Here is a 17188-nt window from a genome sequence, read left to right as displayed (position 1 = left end):
CAGGCTGAGATACCACTGGGTACCATCACAGACTGGTGCGCTTGCAAGGGAAACTCATTTTCACTGCAATTTGATATCAGCAGGCGGTTTCCAACCTCTCTGGAGTTAGGACTGTAAATAGCTATTGGGTGACATTTATTCCCCCACTTACAAGCTCATGCAGAAGTGCAGCCCAGGTACTCACCTGTGGTTTGCCCAGTTTGGTCTCATTACAACCAATTATCACTACATCAACCTTCTTGTCCCGATTGAGCACTAAGCTTTTGCCTGCCTAAAGAAAACAAACCCTAAAAGATGATCCCTGCAACAATCTACTGACTCTGTTCCAGACAGGCAGCTTGAATTCAGTTGCAGTAAAGGCCAGGAAATCTCATCGTGAACATTGGGTTATTACTACTTCCCCAGACTCCAATGAGTAGAGACTTCATGAATCCGGGATAATCTTCTATTTAACTCTTCAAAGTTGCATGTAATAATAAAAAATATTTTAGATTCTTTTTCTTCCATAAATCTTTTAAGTTAAATGCAATTTGATTTTGCTTCTGAACATACGGAAATTTTTAACATTAACAACATCCTGGGCCAAGGAGTTGCACAGTTTAAGCGTCCACTGAAAGAAAAAAAATACATCCTTTTCTGAATTCACTTTGAACCTGCTCATTTCTGGATTCAGTAGGAATTGCCTAGTTCTTTTAAAAAGACAGAAATATTCATAACCTAACCACAATATCCCTTTCCCTGGGGAGAAAAATCATAAAGTCCTCTTTCATATCCCTCCTCAGGCATCTCTCTTTCAAGCTGAAGTGTCCTAACCCAGTTGGTTGCTTCTAGCAAGGAAGCAGTTCCTGATTATTTCTCCCTTGTACCTTTTGTGTTTTTAATTTTACCCTGTCCTGCCCTGCCCTGGACTTGCAGAATAGGGTTTTACCTTATTCTTCTGTGACAGATTGGGTTTGACCAGGGCTAGCTTGGCTCCAAGGTTTCACTAAATGAATCCTCCCACATTTCCCTGTAAAATTCAATCCTTTCTCTCTGTATTCCCTGCTGTGCCCTCCTCCCCCAAGTCCCACTCAAGCAACCTGTGGGCATATCTCCTCTCCCAGCTCCATCTCATCACCTTTTTATTTTTATCAACGCTGACAGTCTGCTCTGAAGCAAACCCATCCCCTCAGAGCTCCCCTTTCAACTTTCCGTGGCTTTGCATTTAATTTGGATATTTTTTGCCTATCGTGCTGCTTGCTATCACTCCAGCACTGTAGGCAGGATGTGACAGAGAAACCACTTAACTGAAGGAAAACCACAATCCTGCCAGGGCATGCAAAACCCTGACACTGTAGCATTTCCTTCCCACCACTGATGTGCTCTTCGTGGCACACTGATGCTCCTTTATTCTTCCCTCAGTGAGGGATTTGCAGTTCCAATTCAGCAGAAAATGGACTCAGGCAATCACAGAAAGCAAAAAGGATCCCCAGATTGAGGGTAAGTGAAAAGAGTTTACCTGGGACTTTGCCTCAATATCTGTCACAAAACAGAGGTATCAATTTCATTTTTCCCACTCTGTGTACAAGCTGGAGAGCAGAACAACTCTGTTACTTGCTATAAAAGCTGGTTTGTGCTCTGCAGTGGCTTCCAGCAGAAGCTGTCCAAGCACTCAACAGGAAATGTTAAAAGATATCTTTCTTCCTAAATGTTTGCAGAAATTTAACTCAAAGATGTATGAAGGAAACCTCACCTTAAGCCCCCAGACTGAGTCATTCTAAACAGCGTGAAAGAAATCACCAGTGACTATTTCTGGAAGATTATTTTTAAGCACAAAAACTGTATGAGTTTTTCCATCATCAACATCTACTAGGAAACAAGTTAAAAAAAAAAAAAAAAGTTTCTAATCTTTCTTTAGCTAACAAACTAAATACTTAACTTTTTTCATCCCTCTGGATCACTCTTTTTACAAATCAATTTTGTGAGCTGAGCCCTTCTGCCTAATTCTAGAACATGTAAACTGAAACAAAAGATCCAAGATTTATGACAAAGATTTACAAAGTGGGTTGCCAAAACCATAATTTATCTCCTCACTAGTATCTAAACAAGAGATAGATCTCTAGTGCTCTGGCATGGAGCATGCTTAGAGGATTATTCCAGGGCTTCTTCATTCCTCGCTCAAATTCCCCTGCTCTTCCAGAAGTTGTAGACGACTAGATTTATAAAGAACCAGACTTTTAATTTAGGTACTTACTCTTCCTATAGGGCTTTTCCCATGTTCACACCTCCAAACAGCAATTCATGGTCAAGATGACTAGGCTCAACCTCTAATAACGCTTTTCTGACTATTGGGGAGGCAAGACTGACTACCCTGACAGCACAAGTTCTAAAATGGTCACCCAGGCTGTAGCTTCTCCGTACCTCACTGTCTTGCCTACCAGAAGGAGACAGGGCTGCTGCAAGGAGGAAAGCATTAGAGATTTTGTGGGTCTTCCTGATAAAACAGGCCAAGCAAGGACAGGACACGAGTGCGGCAGCTGTGAGAGTCAGGAGTCTTTTCCTCAACTTCCCAACATTTAGTTCAATCTACATCAATTCTTTGACTGGCTTAAATGTATACGGCAACTTGAATGGTAGCATCAAGATGAGAGCTCAGGAGACCTGGCCATTCTAATTAAGTGTAAACCCTCTCATTGACCAACTCACTTTGACTTGCTCATTGAAGGCAAAGAGGCAAGTGACAGCCCCTTTTGGCAATGAGCTCACAATTTACCAATCTGGAATAAGCTGTGGAGAGGAGAGCATTTACAGCATGATTAAGAGGAATCCTACCCTCTTGCCACTTTAAAGGATCATCCTGTACCTTCAAGACCAAATGCTGTGCTTTGCAATGGAGAAGATTTTCAGCCAACACTGTGTTGCTCTTCTTCATGGTAAGTATTAGGCTAAGATATAACACCCCACTGAAAAAAAGAAGGGTAAAATGGAAGCTTCCTCTACAAACTCTAGGTCAAAGACTGCCTGTCCTGCTACTAGAACAATAATGCAGCCCTTACACAAAGCTGGAGAGAGCTTCACCATGTCAAATCTTCATGATCTGGCTCTTGCTTATTAAATGTGCTGGAATTTGTGCTAGAAATGTGGTTCTCACCCATAAATATAAAGGAACATCTACACAAGCAGGAGAGGTTGTGTAGAAGTCCTGTACCTTAGCTCTGTAGGAAGGGACAGGAGGAACCAGAAAGCTTTGGTTTCACATGGAGGCATATGTAATGGTTAGAAGGCAAGAAAATAGAAAAGCTAAATTTGTGAGACACCGATAATTTAAAAGCTTTCCATAACAGAAACCCTACTCAGGCCTGGTGATTGTAAAGCGTGGTACCTCTGACCTCAGCTTCTCACGTTCTCCATAATTTCACTTTTCCATGTTAAAAGGTCTGGGTATCAAGAAATAAAGGCACCTAGGTTACAGAAAGTCTGATACATAGTAAAATCCGTGGAAAAATCTCCAGCAGCTGCAGCAGGTTTTGGATCTCAGCCATATATTATAATGGGAGTTCAACATAATTTATGGCATATGCAACGTTTTCCAGTGTACTTATCCTATGTAAAAAGGGGTGGACACGATCATGAAAGTGCTCTGATACAGTCAGCGGGAAAAGAAAAATAAAAAAGATGAGGAAGGAGAGATTTCTTAACCAGAAATCTGATGGGATGTGAGGGAGACAAATATAAGCAGTTGTCAGAAACAAAAGCTCTGCATAGATGGATTTCATCTGAGTAGTTATCCAGAGCTTTGAAAATGCTTTGAATTTGCTTTCCATTGATCTGTAGCAATAGCATATTCTCCTTATTTTTATAACCTTTGCATGACTAAGGCAGTGTGCATTTATATATTCTCTTATGCTAAAATAAAGTAACCAAAAATCTGATAGCATTTTAAAATGGTACATATCCACCAAACGAAAATGCCTTTTTCAGTTCAAGACTTAGGTTAATCCCAACAAGCCACAAGACAGCTGTTCCCATGTCAAATAGACACTGCTGTTTGTTAGAAAGCTTGCAGCCAGGACATGTCAGCAGCAGGAAAAACAAAAGCAAAGCCTCCACCCTTAGAGCATATTAAGGCAGAAAACAGATGTTGTAACATCTTATCTCATGATTGTGTCTGTAGAAAGGTGAGGTCAAGGTAAAAATCAGTTCCTTAGCTCTACAGGGAAGAACGATGAGGTGCTGCGTAGGTCTGTGTTTGAATTTCATGCTGTAGGTGCCTGGTAGGTGCCTGGACTTCAGGTGACAGGGTGAGCTCAGACAGCGACGAGCAACTGAGGAGGTGCCACTATTCAACTGGGAATGAGCAGTTCTCAGTGGAGAGGTGCACCCTCCTTGAGCAGTGGATTACCAAGCAAGGATGGACAGTCAGATAACAGCTTTGTAGGGAAAACACCTTTGAGTACTATTTCCACAGAAAGACGCTCATGGCCTGGAAGAATGGCCATCAACTTCAGAGTGGATAGGAGCAACTAACACAAAAGTCTGGGGTTTTGTGGGCTCACATCTAAGGGTTGAAGCGCTCTCATCTAAGGGAGATCTGGGCTCACATCTAAGGGTTGAAGCTGGTTTTACCACTATGGCAACACGTTTCCTTTGGTTTCCAAATGGTTTCCTTCTCACGTTTCAGATGTCAGTGTTCCTAGTGCAGCCAAGGGAAGATTATCCTCTGAAAAATACAGGGCAGATTTCTTTCTTTTGAATTTCCAGAGAGCAGGCTCCACCTCTGTAAGAGCTGCAGCACAAAGTGTCGGTGGCTGGGAAAAGTCCCAGAGCAGATGAGGAAAGCGTTAATGAAGGAAGACCATTTGGAGATACCATGCAGTGGCCTGTCCTAACTGTGTATCATGGCCACTGTCCAATAACTGGAAGAAATATTTCTGCTAAATAAAAAGCACCTTGACTGTGACCCTTTGTATCACCTAGACCAGAATAATAAAGTACAGTAAACAAAAAACTAAGGAAAGACAAAATGGAAAGAAGTCCTGCAGGTCCCTTTGCCTTTAAAAAGATCATTAAGATAAAGTGAAGGTATCTGTTTCAGACTGAACTAAATTGTTCTCCAGGCTACATTAAATATGTTGACTAGATCCTCAAGGATTGATTTAGCTGACCAGCAGTAGTCATTTAATACTATTCCTGACATCCCACGATACATGAGGTTTTTGGAGGAGCTGGTGAATATGGTATAAGAATTATGAGAGCCCTACACAACTTTGAAATAACAACTTGTGGACACACTGATTATTCAAGAACACCTGTTAGGAAGGGCTCACAAGAGTCAACTTCTGCCCAAGGGTCTGCCTATTTTTCTTGACTTTTTTCTTTGACTGCTTTGAACCATGGGCACAAACTGCCTGCTTCCCCTGCAAGCAAAGGCCCTCTGCTGACCTTCTCAGCCTAGGGTTAGGTCTCTCCTAACTGGTAGCACCAGTGCTGCCTTACATGATTACCCGGAGTCCCCCTCAGACATCTCCCAAGATGTATATTTCCCCTGGAAGCTACCACCCTTCATGTCTGCCAGTGTCTCATCTGACTCCTCCCTCCACTACCGAGTTTGAAACAGCAGCTTTTTGCTAACAAAACCATCCATCCTCACGTATGTGAAGGTGCAAGGAACACCCACATGGGCACTTGGGCAGATCTCAGGGATGTACCACCACCCTGACGCAGCCAGAAAACACAGCATCTCCCCAGTCTGGGGTAAGAGGTCAATCCACCCCCTTCTCCGCCCTGCTGCGTGCACTACCTTGAGCACTTAAACACACCAGCCACATAGTGCCTGCTCTAGTGATGGAGCACCTGGAGAGATGTTGATAACACAAATCTGACCGACACATAATCTGTCTGTCCCAGGAGGTCTTATGCAACTGGAAGATGAAAATTCACTTGAACTTTTGCAAACAAGGAACTATTAATTATTTCTTTTCTTACTGCACTATAAACAGATGGTGATGAATAAACAGACTCCTAATTTAAACTTCATTAACGTTTTTCCAGCTTGACTTTTAATTTCCATATGTTCACTGCTTCTTCTCCCATCAAACACTCCTTTATTTCTTCAAGGGAGACTGACAAAGAACCCCAAGCTCCAAATTTGGCTTTTCAAGCCAGCCTCCGCTCTAGGTCTGTGGAACAGCAAAAGCAGTTTACAGGGAATAAACACCATGGGCCATTTCCTACCTGGATTTCTTTGCATGTGACAATGTTGGTGATGAGCTTGCAGGACAGCTCTGTTGCCCACAAGAAATGTGATGTATGTACAAGTTAAGCAGATATAAAAAAAATTATAGTGCAAATCCCCCTCCCAGTGCCAGTTCATGTTTTCCACTTTTCTGACTTTTTGATCAGTTTTCAAATCCTGCTTGCAAGACAGACAGGTCTAGATTGCAAATATAAAGTGCGGTGCTGAAGTAATTTAGGTATCAGAAGCAGCTCAACTGTAGCAGCTCCTTGATGGCTACTGGCAATTTTCACTCATGCTTAGAAAATCATCTCAGCTCTCTCCACGCTACTGAACTGTGGGGAAGAGACAGACTAAATGCTAGTCTGAATCTGTGAGATGCTGACAGCCTCCAGCTGTGAAGTTCTGATCTTGTTTCACTTACACTTAACTTCTGCAAGAATTCAGGATCCAAATCAAGCCAAAATTCTTCCCTTTTGGAGAAAAAAAAAAAAAAAAAGTCCTGAAAAACCATAGTGCCAGAAGTTCAACAAAGGGAAATACAAGGTCCTACACATGGGAAGTAATAATGTCCTGCATACATACATGCTGGAGAGTAGCTTTCAGAGAAGGACCTGGCTGTCCTGGTGGACACCAAGTTGAACATGAGCCAGCAGCGTGACCTTGCCACAAAGAAGGCGAATGGTATCCTGTGCTGAATTAGGAGGAGGACTGTTGCCAGTAGGTCAAGGGAGGTGATCCTTACCCTCTGCTCAGCGCTGCTGAGACTCATCTAGGGTGCTGGGTCCAGGTCTGGGCTACCCAGTACACAAGAGACATGGACATACTGGAGAGAGTCCAGCAAAGGGCTGCAAGGAAGATTAAGGGACTTGAGCATCTCACATATGAGGAAAGGCTAAGAGAGCTGGAACTGTTTGGTCTAGAGGAGAGTAAGCTCAGGTGGGATCTTATCAATGTGTATAAATATCTGAAGGAAATCAGAGGAAAGCAAAGAAAACAGAAAGACAATGGACATAAACCAAAACCCAGGAAATTTCATTTAAACAGAAGATTTTTTTCACTCATTAACATACTTAAACACTGGAATAGGTTGTCTAGAGAGGTTGTGGAGTCTCTACCCCTGGAGATATTCAAAACCCGACTAGACATGTCCCTGAGCAACCTGATTTGGTTGGCTGTGTTTTAGTCGGGGGTTTGGACTAGATGGTATCAGGAGGTCCCTGCCAACCTTAGTGATTTCATGATAATAAGCCAAGGAACGATGTTAATGCAGAAAACCACATCCCATCTGCTCAGGTCATCAGGCTCTGGTGTTGGGAGTCTTCTGTGGCTTAAAAGCCTCCTGTATGTTCTTAAATATTTTCCCTCATACCAAGCTTCCATGCCATTAAAGTTATCACCAAATCTGGGCCAGGATTCCTGTGCTCAAGTGCTGCCTGATATTCCCACTGCTTTTCCACAAAGTGCTTTCCACTTACCATACAATGCCATGCTTCCTGCACAGCGGCATGGGCTCCAGAGCTGCTCATCCCACCCAAACGTGAGTCACAGTACCTTGTTCAACTGCCATTCCTAAATGACTCTCTGCTTCCGAAAGAATATCTGACTGCAGAGGGAATTGTTTAGCAATAATGGGGTAAACAGATAATGAGCTGAGCTGACCGACCTAGACCTGATCACTTTCCTTGGCTTTTCAACAAAAAAGAGAGGGTTACTTTTTTTTTTAGTTTTATTTGAGTGCTTCAAGTTAAGTTGAATGGTTTATAAACTGCAGCCATGGAAAGGGGAAAAAGAAACGAACCCTCTTTGCTCAGGGATTATTACACACCAAAAAAAAGCAAGGGAAAGTCAGCAAGAAGCAGTGCAGTGGTGAAACCTGCCTTGCGGTAAACTTTTAGGGGCTCAACCACACTTCACATGGAGAGAGACTTGCCACCAACTGTGCGCCTGGAAAGCAAAACGCCCTTCAGCCATCCTCTCCTCCTAACCCTTGGGAGAGCTTCCCTGCTGCTGCTGACTGTATTATCAGCTAAGCATTTACTGTATTGTATACAGATGTCCTAGCTGAAAAAGTATCTGCAGTAAAAGCCTGGTTTTCAGTGGGGCTGGGATGGCATTCCTCACTTTTGAAATATGTTTGTAAGCATTGTCAATGTAATGCAGACGACTGAAGAACTCTATTTATTAGAAGCTCCTAAAACTACTTGGAGAACCGCAGGTTGTGGAAGTGCATTAGAATCATAGAATTGTTTTCGTTGGAAGAGACCTTTAAGATCATCTTAACCTAGCACTGCCAAGTCCACCCCCAAACCATGATGCTCAGCACCACATCTACATGTCTTTTAAATACCTCCAGGTATGGCGACTTAACTGCTTCCTTGGGCAGCCTGTTCCAATGTTTGATAAACCTTTTGGTGAAGAAGGTTTCCTAATATCCATCCTAAACCAGCTTTGTTGCCCTTGTCTGGACACACTCCAGTACCTGAATGTCCTTCTTGTAGTGAGGGGCCCAAAACTGAACGCTTGGTTTTTTGTTTTTTTTTTTTTTTTGTTTGTTTGTTTTTTTTACATTGCATTGGTGGGACATGCCACCAGAGAAGCAGCCATGTATACTCAGAGAGCAAAGAGAAAGAGAAAGAAGACAGCCCAGGCTGCTGGTATTGCTGCAGCTGCTGGTGGAATGTAAACTCTTTTCCGCAACCAATTCTCAAGAACTTCACATCACACTTGCCCAGCAGGGCAGCAGAGAGAGCTCTCACTGAAGGCATTCAAATCTTGGGACTGACTTGGCTAAACTGTTGTCCAGGCAAGACTCCTACAGCCACTGGCTGCTGAAAATTTGGGATGAACTGGGAACCTTTTGAACGATGCAACTCAACCCCCAGACCTGACCTTACAGCACACTGGACTTGCAGAAAGCAGCACTGCAGGGTCACTGGTGGTGTAACTGCACCAAGATGCTGCTGAGCTAAATGTTCCAGCTCTTCTGGACACTGGAGCAACTTGTCAGGGCGTTAGGTCCTGCCTCCGCATACCCATTACAGCACTGCATTTCTTGACACGGGCATATAGGGCAATATGTCTTTGTATATCTTAGATATAACCTGAGCATTCCCAAGGAACTCCCTAAGCAGCTGCTGAGAAAACATCATCCACAAAAACAGAATCACAGAATCACAGAATCTTAGTGGTTGGAAGGGACCTTTGAGATCATCGAGTCCAACCACAATAAAAAAAAAAAACAAAAACAAAAAAAACAAAACCACACAAACAAACAAAAAAACACAACACAAAACCAAACAAACAACAACACACCCCCCCCCCAAAAAAAAAAAAAAAAAAGCAGCATCCATCAACTAAACCCCACACACAACACCCCACCACAAACCAACAATCCCGGGCACTAGAGCATGCCCTGAAGAGCCACGTCTACACGTTTCTTAAATACCTCCAGGGATGGTGACTCCACCACCTCCCTGGGCAGGCTGTTCCAGTGCTTGACCACTCTCTCAGTAAAGTAATTCTTCCTAATATCTAATCTAAACCTCCCCTGCCGCAACTTCAGACCATTTCCTCTGGTCCTGTCGTTATTCCCTTGGGAGAAGAGGCCAACCCCCGCCTCTCTACAGTTTCCTTTCAGGTAGTTGTAGAGGGCAATGAGGTCTCCCCTCAGCCTCCTCTTCTCCAAACTAAACATGCCCAGTTCCCTCAGCCTCTCCTCATAGGACTTGTGCTCCAGACCCCTCACCAGCTTGGTGGCTCTCCTCTGGACACGCTCCAGCACTTCAATGTCTTTCCTGTAGTGAGGGGCCCAAAACTGAACACAGTACTCGAGGTGAGGCCTCACCAGTGCCGAGTACAGAGGCACGATGACTTCTCTGCTCCTGCTGGCCACGCTATTCCTGATACAGGCCAGGATGCCGTTGGCCTTCTTGGCTGCCTGGGCACACTGCTGGCTCATGTTAAGCCGGCTGTCCACTAACACTCCCAGGTCCTTTTCTGCCGGGCAGCTTTCCAGCCACTCTTCCCCAAGCCTGTAGCGTTGCTTGGGGTTGTTGTGGCCGAAATGCAGAACCCGGCACTTGGCCTTATTAAACCTCATCCCATTGGCCTTGGCCCATTGGTCCAACCTGTCCAGGTCCCTCTGTAGAGCCTGCCGACCCTCAAGCAGATCAACACTCCCACCTAGTTTGGTGTCATCCGCAAACTTACTGAGGGTGCACTCAATCCCCTTATCTAGATCATCAATGAAGATATTGAACAAGGTACACTTGTCTATGCCATGATTCTCCAGGCATACACCCTGCACCCGCAGATTGATGTACGATACTATGTACAGATTTATTTGGGAGAAGAGAGGTGGAGAAAGAGAAGAGGCAATCTAACCTAGATGACATAAATTTTCTCTTTTGGGGTGTTATTTCTCCCCAGACACGTAGTAGCTACCTGTGAATTTAAATTGGGGGTGCTGCCAAAATACTGCATTTTCTATTCCTCTCTCTCACAGCACCTTTATAAGTCCTAGTCGTAAAATAGCTGGACACTTTTCAATATCTTTGTTCTTACCTAACCTCTGATAGATAGGAAGATACTAATATTTCTATTTTAAAGGAGGAAAACTCCTGGCCAAGAGGCCCAGGAGTCACCTTAAGCGCAGCAACAGTGCTGCTGTAGTTGCAATAATCTATGGATATCAAGTAAGGCAAAGTTTGCAGAGAGACCAACTGTGAGACTGGCATGGAGTGGGATTAAAACACGTTTAGGGTGGGAAAATAAGGCATCCACAGCTAATGCTTCGCATTTGCGTGATGTCATTACAAGCAGACATCATCTGTGTCATTCATGGTATTTTATGTAGTGTGTCCCAGCTGCACCTGCTGTGAGAATGGCCCATTTCTGGCAAGGAAAGCCAGACACCTCACACAGAACCATAAATTTCACTAGTCCAATACCCAGGTATGTCTGTGTTTGATGCAGTCCAGCAGCACTTTCTCCTTAGCTGTGTGATAAGGGGAGGAATAACCAAAACTCCTTTTCCAACACGTCCAAACCCAGCAAAAAAGGTTTGCTGTATCACTTCAGAGAAATGGTGCAGCCAATCTCACTGAACTGAGTTTTAGGTCCTTTAGGAACAGAGTCTGCACTGAGATCGAGACGAGGCATTTTGTACATCATCTCCTGCCTTGAGCAAGGAAGAATCCTGCCACTTGCACAGTAACAGGTTTTTGAAAAGGTTTTTTTAATAATGCCTCAAATTATATTGTGAGCACTCTTTGGGGGCCAAAGGGCTAGAAAGATCAGCTAGCAAATACCCAAGTGAAAGTTTAGCTTCCTGAAATGCAATTCTGTATGTGAATGAACAGATTCATCACTCCTAATGATGGAATTGGGACTTCACCTCATTTGGCCAAATCCCCTCTAAGCCAGTGAGCACCAAGACAGGAATCATCTGCAAAGTGTGGTTATTTCCAACACAGCTGAGCTGCTCACTACGTATCCCCTCATAGTAAACAAAGATCTTATCAACAAGCAAGACAATCTGAACATGATTCATCACATCCTAAAAGAGATGCCTACACTTGGGCAGAAAACACTAGAGCTACCTAAAATCAAGTGAAAGAAATCCGTCACCAAAAGCCAGTCCCACACAGTGGCTATTTGCCTGTGTGAAACAAACTGCTCTCAGTCTACTTAGTCTTGATTTTAATGGTGAATAATCCACTTCTGTATTGAATCACAACTGTCACTTTATATCTGTACTAGATATTTCAGCATGGAAGTAAAAGGATAAGAGGGCAGAGGACTGCAAGGGTAGCCCTGCTCATGAAATCAATCCTGTGCTGCAATACCCAACTGCATCCTACACACCCTTTCATAAACCGGGCAAGCTCTGCCATGAAGTCAATAAAACACTCCTTCCTGCAGACCTCCAGAAAGGCTGTTCAGTATCCTCTGATGGTTACAAACTTCCTTTAAAGTCCAGACTTTGATCTCAGAGACGTTTTATTCTCCTGTGTACACACTGCCAGCCAAAACTTGTCTTCCCTGCTGTTTTCTTCCCAGGTGCATCTTCTGCTGCTCTTCCTGTGCTGAAAAGTTAACATCTTCTCATCAGAGGTGGTCACGCTATTATGACCCTTGTGTCTCTTCTATGTCTCTGCTAAAGTCTTCCCAAATGTGGGTAACTTCACGGATACCGAATCACACTCCTAATAGGGAATAGAGAGACTCCCATCCTGCCAATAATAAACAGCAGTCCTGTGGCCCAGGATTGCCGACACCAGGAACAGCAATTGGCACCTACTACCTGCACTGAAAACACAGAGGTTTCATTTGAAAAGAAACATCGGTCTCACCCATGCATATACACCCACTATAAGGAATGGGTGTTCGAAGATAAAATAGCATTACGACAGACGTTATTGTTATCAGTGGAAATCTACCTGCTTATCCTGAGCCAGTGATCAATCTCAGCACTACCATCAGGTGTTCTTAATAAGTGACTAATCTATATGACACATCAAATTACACCCGTAATTAAGCCCCTCCGATCAATAAAATTGATAATGGCTTCTAAACAAAGCTTTATTTCCAGACTGTACTGAAATGGTGTGTTTCCTTATTTCCACTCATTTAATTAGAAAGGATAAAAAATTGGTTGTTAAACCTCAAGTGATTTTCTTTTTGCTGAAATGGTGTGGAATGTGCAGAAGGCAACACGCCTACCTGGTCACAAATCAAGGTATTACATTTAGATGGCAGGGAATCTCAACTGTTTTCCATTCTCCTCTGGGGGACTGAACTGTGTTAGAATTACATTTTTCCTGGGAGTTTTACTAGGCTTTTTTCCTTTCCAGCAACACTCAGATTAAGCAGTCATCACTTTCATATGATCTCTTATCATCACTTTCATAAGATTTTTTCCCAACAAACCTCCCCTTACTGCCAACCGTCAAAGTTCAAAGTTCTATTTTGCAGCTATGTTCAGCTACATGTATCGAGTTATGGAGCCCGACTCCAGAAAAACATCAAAAAACGTCTTTTTCGACCTACTTGTGCTCACACACTCTACCCTGAACACTCCAAGGGGGAAACACATCCCATTTAGGCACTCTGAAGTTACCTGTCCACACCAGTTTCAAAGCATACTTCTCCATAAGATGATTCACCCACAGTCACCCATTTGAGAGCCAGTGCTTTAGAGATACTTATTTCTTTCTGTTGACTGCAAGGGCAGCCGTGAGTGTCTAGATCAGAGTCAGGTATTGAGCTCTTAAATACTGCTTTCCACACAGTTTGCACTGTAAAATTTGGTTGTACGCATGCTGTGTCCCTACACACACTTGTTCCACGCTGATGACATCAATCACCATTTCTACACAGGACAGGCAGATATACAAATGACATCTGACATTAACTCAGGAGTAGCAGGTCCATGGACAAAACACATTTTATAGTGCTCAAACCTGCAATTTCTGAATCATTTAATGACTATGAGTAGTGACTGGTGGAAATGCAGCATTATCCCAGCCCAATATTTCAGCATTCCATTATAAAAAACAAACTCCAAAGGATTTTTATATACTTGCTAGAGCTTGGGCATTAAGGATTTGCAACATGACTGAGTGTGGTTTTACATCAGAATGTTGCTTGAAGAGAATGGAGAAACCTGGGGAGGCTGGAGAGCAAAGGTAGCATCATTGACCTGTCCCTCTTCTCCTGCTCACTGAAGCAGGGAGTGGGTTAAGGGAACTGGAGAGCCTTGCCTGACGTGGTGTGTGCTCCATATCATAAAATCATAGAATTGTCTAGGTTGAAAGGGACCTTTCAGATCATCGAGTTCAACCATCAACCTAACACTGACAAAAACCATGTCACATGAACAAAGAGAGGATCTCAGCTGCCTGGCCCAACTTCGTAGATACTTTGCAGCCTTGGAGCACACCCTTCCTTCCTCTGCTTCGCCACCAGGACAGGAGCAATTTTGGCATGGGGATGGGAGGTCAGTTCAACAGAAGGAGAAGGTCACCATGACCTCCTTTGAAGCAAACCAAGGCTTATGAGAACTTCAAGCTTTCAGATCCCAGGGAAAAACTGGTTAAGGCACTTCCAGTTCAGAGATGGATGATTGACTGTGATTAAACACATCGAGACACCTAAGCTATGCTTACCCAGCTGGGAGGCAGCAAGTGATCCCCAGCGAGCTATTCAAACTCTTGGTTGACTGAATCATACTTTGGAAGTACATGTTTCTCTCCCTCCTAATGTAAGAGCTCAACATCATCTGACGTGACTGTCCTGCAGCAGAAGGGATGAGAGATAGCACAGGCAAGGCAGGTGTGAGGCTGGGTGATGTTGGCTTGCAGGCCAGGGAGGGAAGAGAGCAGTCCCATACCTGAAGTCTGGTTATCCCCAACAAGTTCTGCCAAGCACTGGCTGCGCTCCTCTTCAATCTCCTGCATGATGCTGCACTCTGGACGTGTGCTGGATGCCTGCAGAAAGGGTAGAGAAGAAGAGAGTGAGCAAACCCCATCTGTCCTGGGGATTCATGGCCACCTAAGTGCTCCTGGACCACTGCACAATGGGGATATGCATGTAGTTTTATTTTATGTTTGCTTGAGAGAAGGGAGCGTAACAGAGAGCCTGAAAACCCAGCATTTTCCTCCATGCCTTCCTTAAAAAAAAAAACAGCAAAACAACCTATTTTTTTCTGATGATCAGGAGCAATTCTGCTTCTTTGTGCTCTGGGAACCCTGCCTGACTAACCTAACACCAACAGCTATCTAGGGCAGGAAGATGGCAGTTTTAATATTCATGCCAAGAGCAGTGGGATCTGTGCTTACATGGTTTATTCCCTCCTTTCTCACATGGCCTGCCTCCTGGCTCATGCTAATTCAAAGCAAAACAAACCCCAAATCAAATAAGAACGAAATCTCTGATGCAGATTAGGAGATCAAGGAGCTAAAAAGCAGGAAATTCCCAATGACAAGACCTTTTCCCCCAGGTGGTTTCTCCTCAGTCAGACCTAATTATATTGTGTTTGTAACAACACAACAGTGGCTATAAATGTTCAGGTAATTAATCGTGGACTCCTTACGACATGTAATTCATAAACTGCTTCAATCATAAAATATGCAAGTAACAATTTTCACTCCAAAAAAAGAACTGGGAGCTGGACAATGGGTCACGTAACACAGCGTCCTCTCGTCAACAACATGCTCTCAGCTTGGAGGGAACACTTTGCTTCACGATCTGGCAAACGCAAATATAAATTGAGGTCCCATTACGCATGGCTCTGCAGGAAACCCCATCTCTTTCGAAGAGAGTGGAAATGGCATTCAGCAGGGAGAAACTCAGCTGCAAAGAGATGGCGAGAGGGGAATGATGTGAAGAAAGCGGAAGTCTTGGCTTGACTTCATACCATCACTGTAAAAAGTGATGCAGGAAAAACCATGAGATGCGTGAGCTTCAGGGTCAGATTTTGAGGACAGAGGATGAGCCTCTGCCTGTAAGAGGTCACTGATTCAGTGTTCACTCTTGATGGATTTTGGAAAAAGCATATATTTTCATCAGAAATAGGGAAAGAAAGGGAAAAAAAAATCTTTTCATGTTTCATTTCAAAATGTGTGAGCTATTTCTCTGTCCATATATTTGCTAGACAAGCCTGTAAGACAGAAGGACCAGAAATCCTTTGAAGGAACAATTGTTTGATGTAAATTGCTCTTTGGATTAAAATTGTTTTATAATTTAGCACATTAAATTTATTCTCACCATTTCTAATTAACCCAACCTGCTCTCTTCCCTGTTTCACCACATGTCTCGTTCAGACGGTAATTTCCTTTACGTTGGGAATTGGCCTTGATTAGTAGTGTATAAACAATTAATTATGTGGTTTTATAGTCAAATTAAAAATAAAAAAAACCCAAATATGAGAAAGGGGGGGAATTATTTGTAGTTGTCTTGGTGCTCAAATGTTTCTTTTTCCCAAAGGGAAACAAATCTCAGGAAATTTTATTTTGGCTCATCTAAAATACGATAGATTCTTTTTGTTTTGATTTACAGTACTTCTTGTGTTTTTATTTTAACCTCAAAAAAGCATGAGGGGAAGCATGAGAAATTTGCAGAGCACTTGCTGTAAAAGTAAGGATTGAAATGTTTTCAAAACATTCTGATTTTTTCAAAGGAAAGTTTTAACTCTCTGGACTTAAATTATTGCCAAATTCATCTCACATCTATAAATAACTCAAGTTTTCACTTTATAAATTAATTCATACAGCTCTGACTTTGATCAGGGCTGGCAAAGCCCTGTGTACTTCTACAACAAGTTTTAATTATTTTTTTTTTTTATGCAGTAAATTTTCTACCAAGCCCATTAGCAAGTACTTCACTACCTCATCTTCCCTTCACTAAAAATGCATGCCTAAATTGGTTGATGGCATATTTAGCTCAATGGCCCAATATTTACTTTTGTGTAAATGTTTTATCACCTTTCAAAAAAAAAAAAAAAAGAAAAGAGGCTGATTCATCATTAGTATTCTGAAAAGTGGGCTCGTGATAGATTCAGGTAAACTTGATTATATATGTAATTTAAAAAATCTTGTATTTTTTTTCATCCAGTCCAAGAAGAAAGACATCTGTGTTAGTGGAAAAAGAGCGTCCAATAGCTAAAACACCAAAATACAGGTGATCTTGGTTTTTGTAGTGCTGGTGCTGACTTGCGGTGAGATTTTAAGCAAGGTGTGTGGCTCCATTGCCTAAAGGAGCATTTATGTGCCAGATCCCCACCGATTTCAAGCAGGGTCAGATGCTGAGGTCAGATTTAGTCTCCCAAATAGAGCTATCTAGCTTCAGTTGAGATGTCCTGGGGTATCCCTCTTGGCCAACAGCTTTGACTCCAGGGGGCATGGGCCTGTGTAAATTGTATGTTGGACTGGCCAACCCCAAAACAGCAACCTCATGTATACTAAACTCTCT

At 43.0% G+C, this 17188-nt stretch overlaps 1 protein-coding gene across 1 annotated transcript in view; it reads right to left on the bottom strand.

Annotated features, from left to right (window-relative positions):
• Positions 1 to 16700, bottom strand: part of LOC141470754 (vasoactive intestinal polypeptide receptor) — a 76564-nt gene extending 59864 nt beyond the window's left edge. The window contains exon 1 of the mRNA XM_074156983.1: positions 14610 to 16700. Coding sequence (XP_074013084.1) covers positions 14610 to 14676 — 67 coding nt within the window. The 5' untranslated portion in view covers positions 14677 to 16700. The remainder of the gene's footprint in view (positions 1 to 14609) is intronic.
• Positions 16701 to 17188: the final 488 nt, after the last annotated feature.

The sequence above is a fragment of the Numenius arquata genome, chromosome 12 (assembly GCF_964106895.1).
Source record: "Numenius arquata chromosome 12, bNumArq3.hap1.1, whole genome shotgun sequence".
NCBI lineage: Eukaryota > Metazoa > Chordata > Aves > Charadriiformes > Scolopacidae > Numenius > Numenius arquata.
This window is presented reverse-complemented; position numbering and strand designations above follow the sequence as displayed.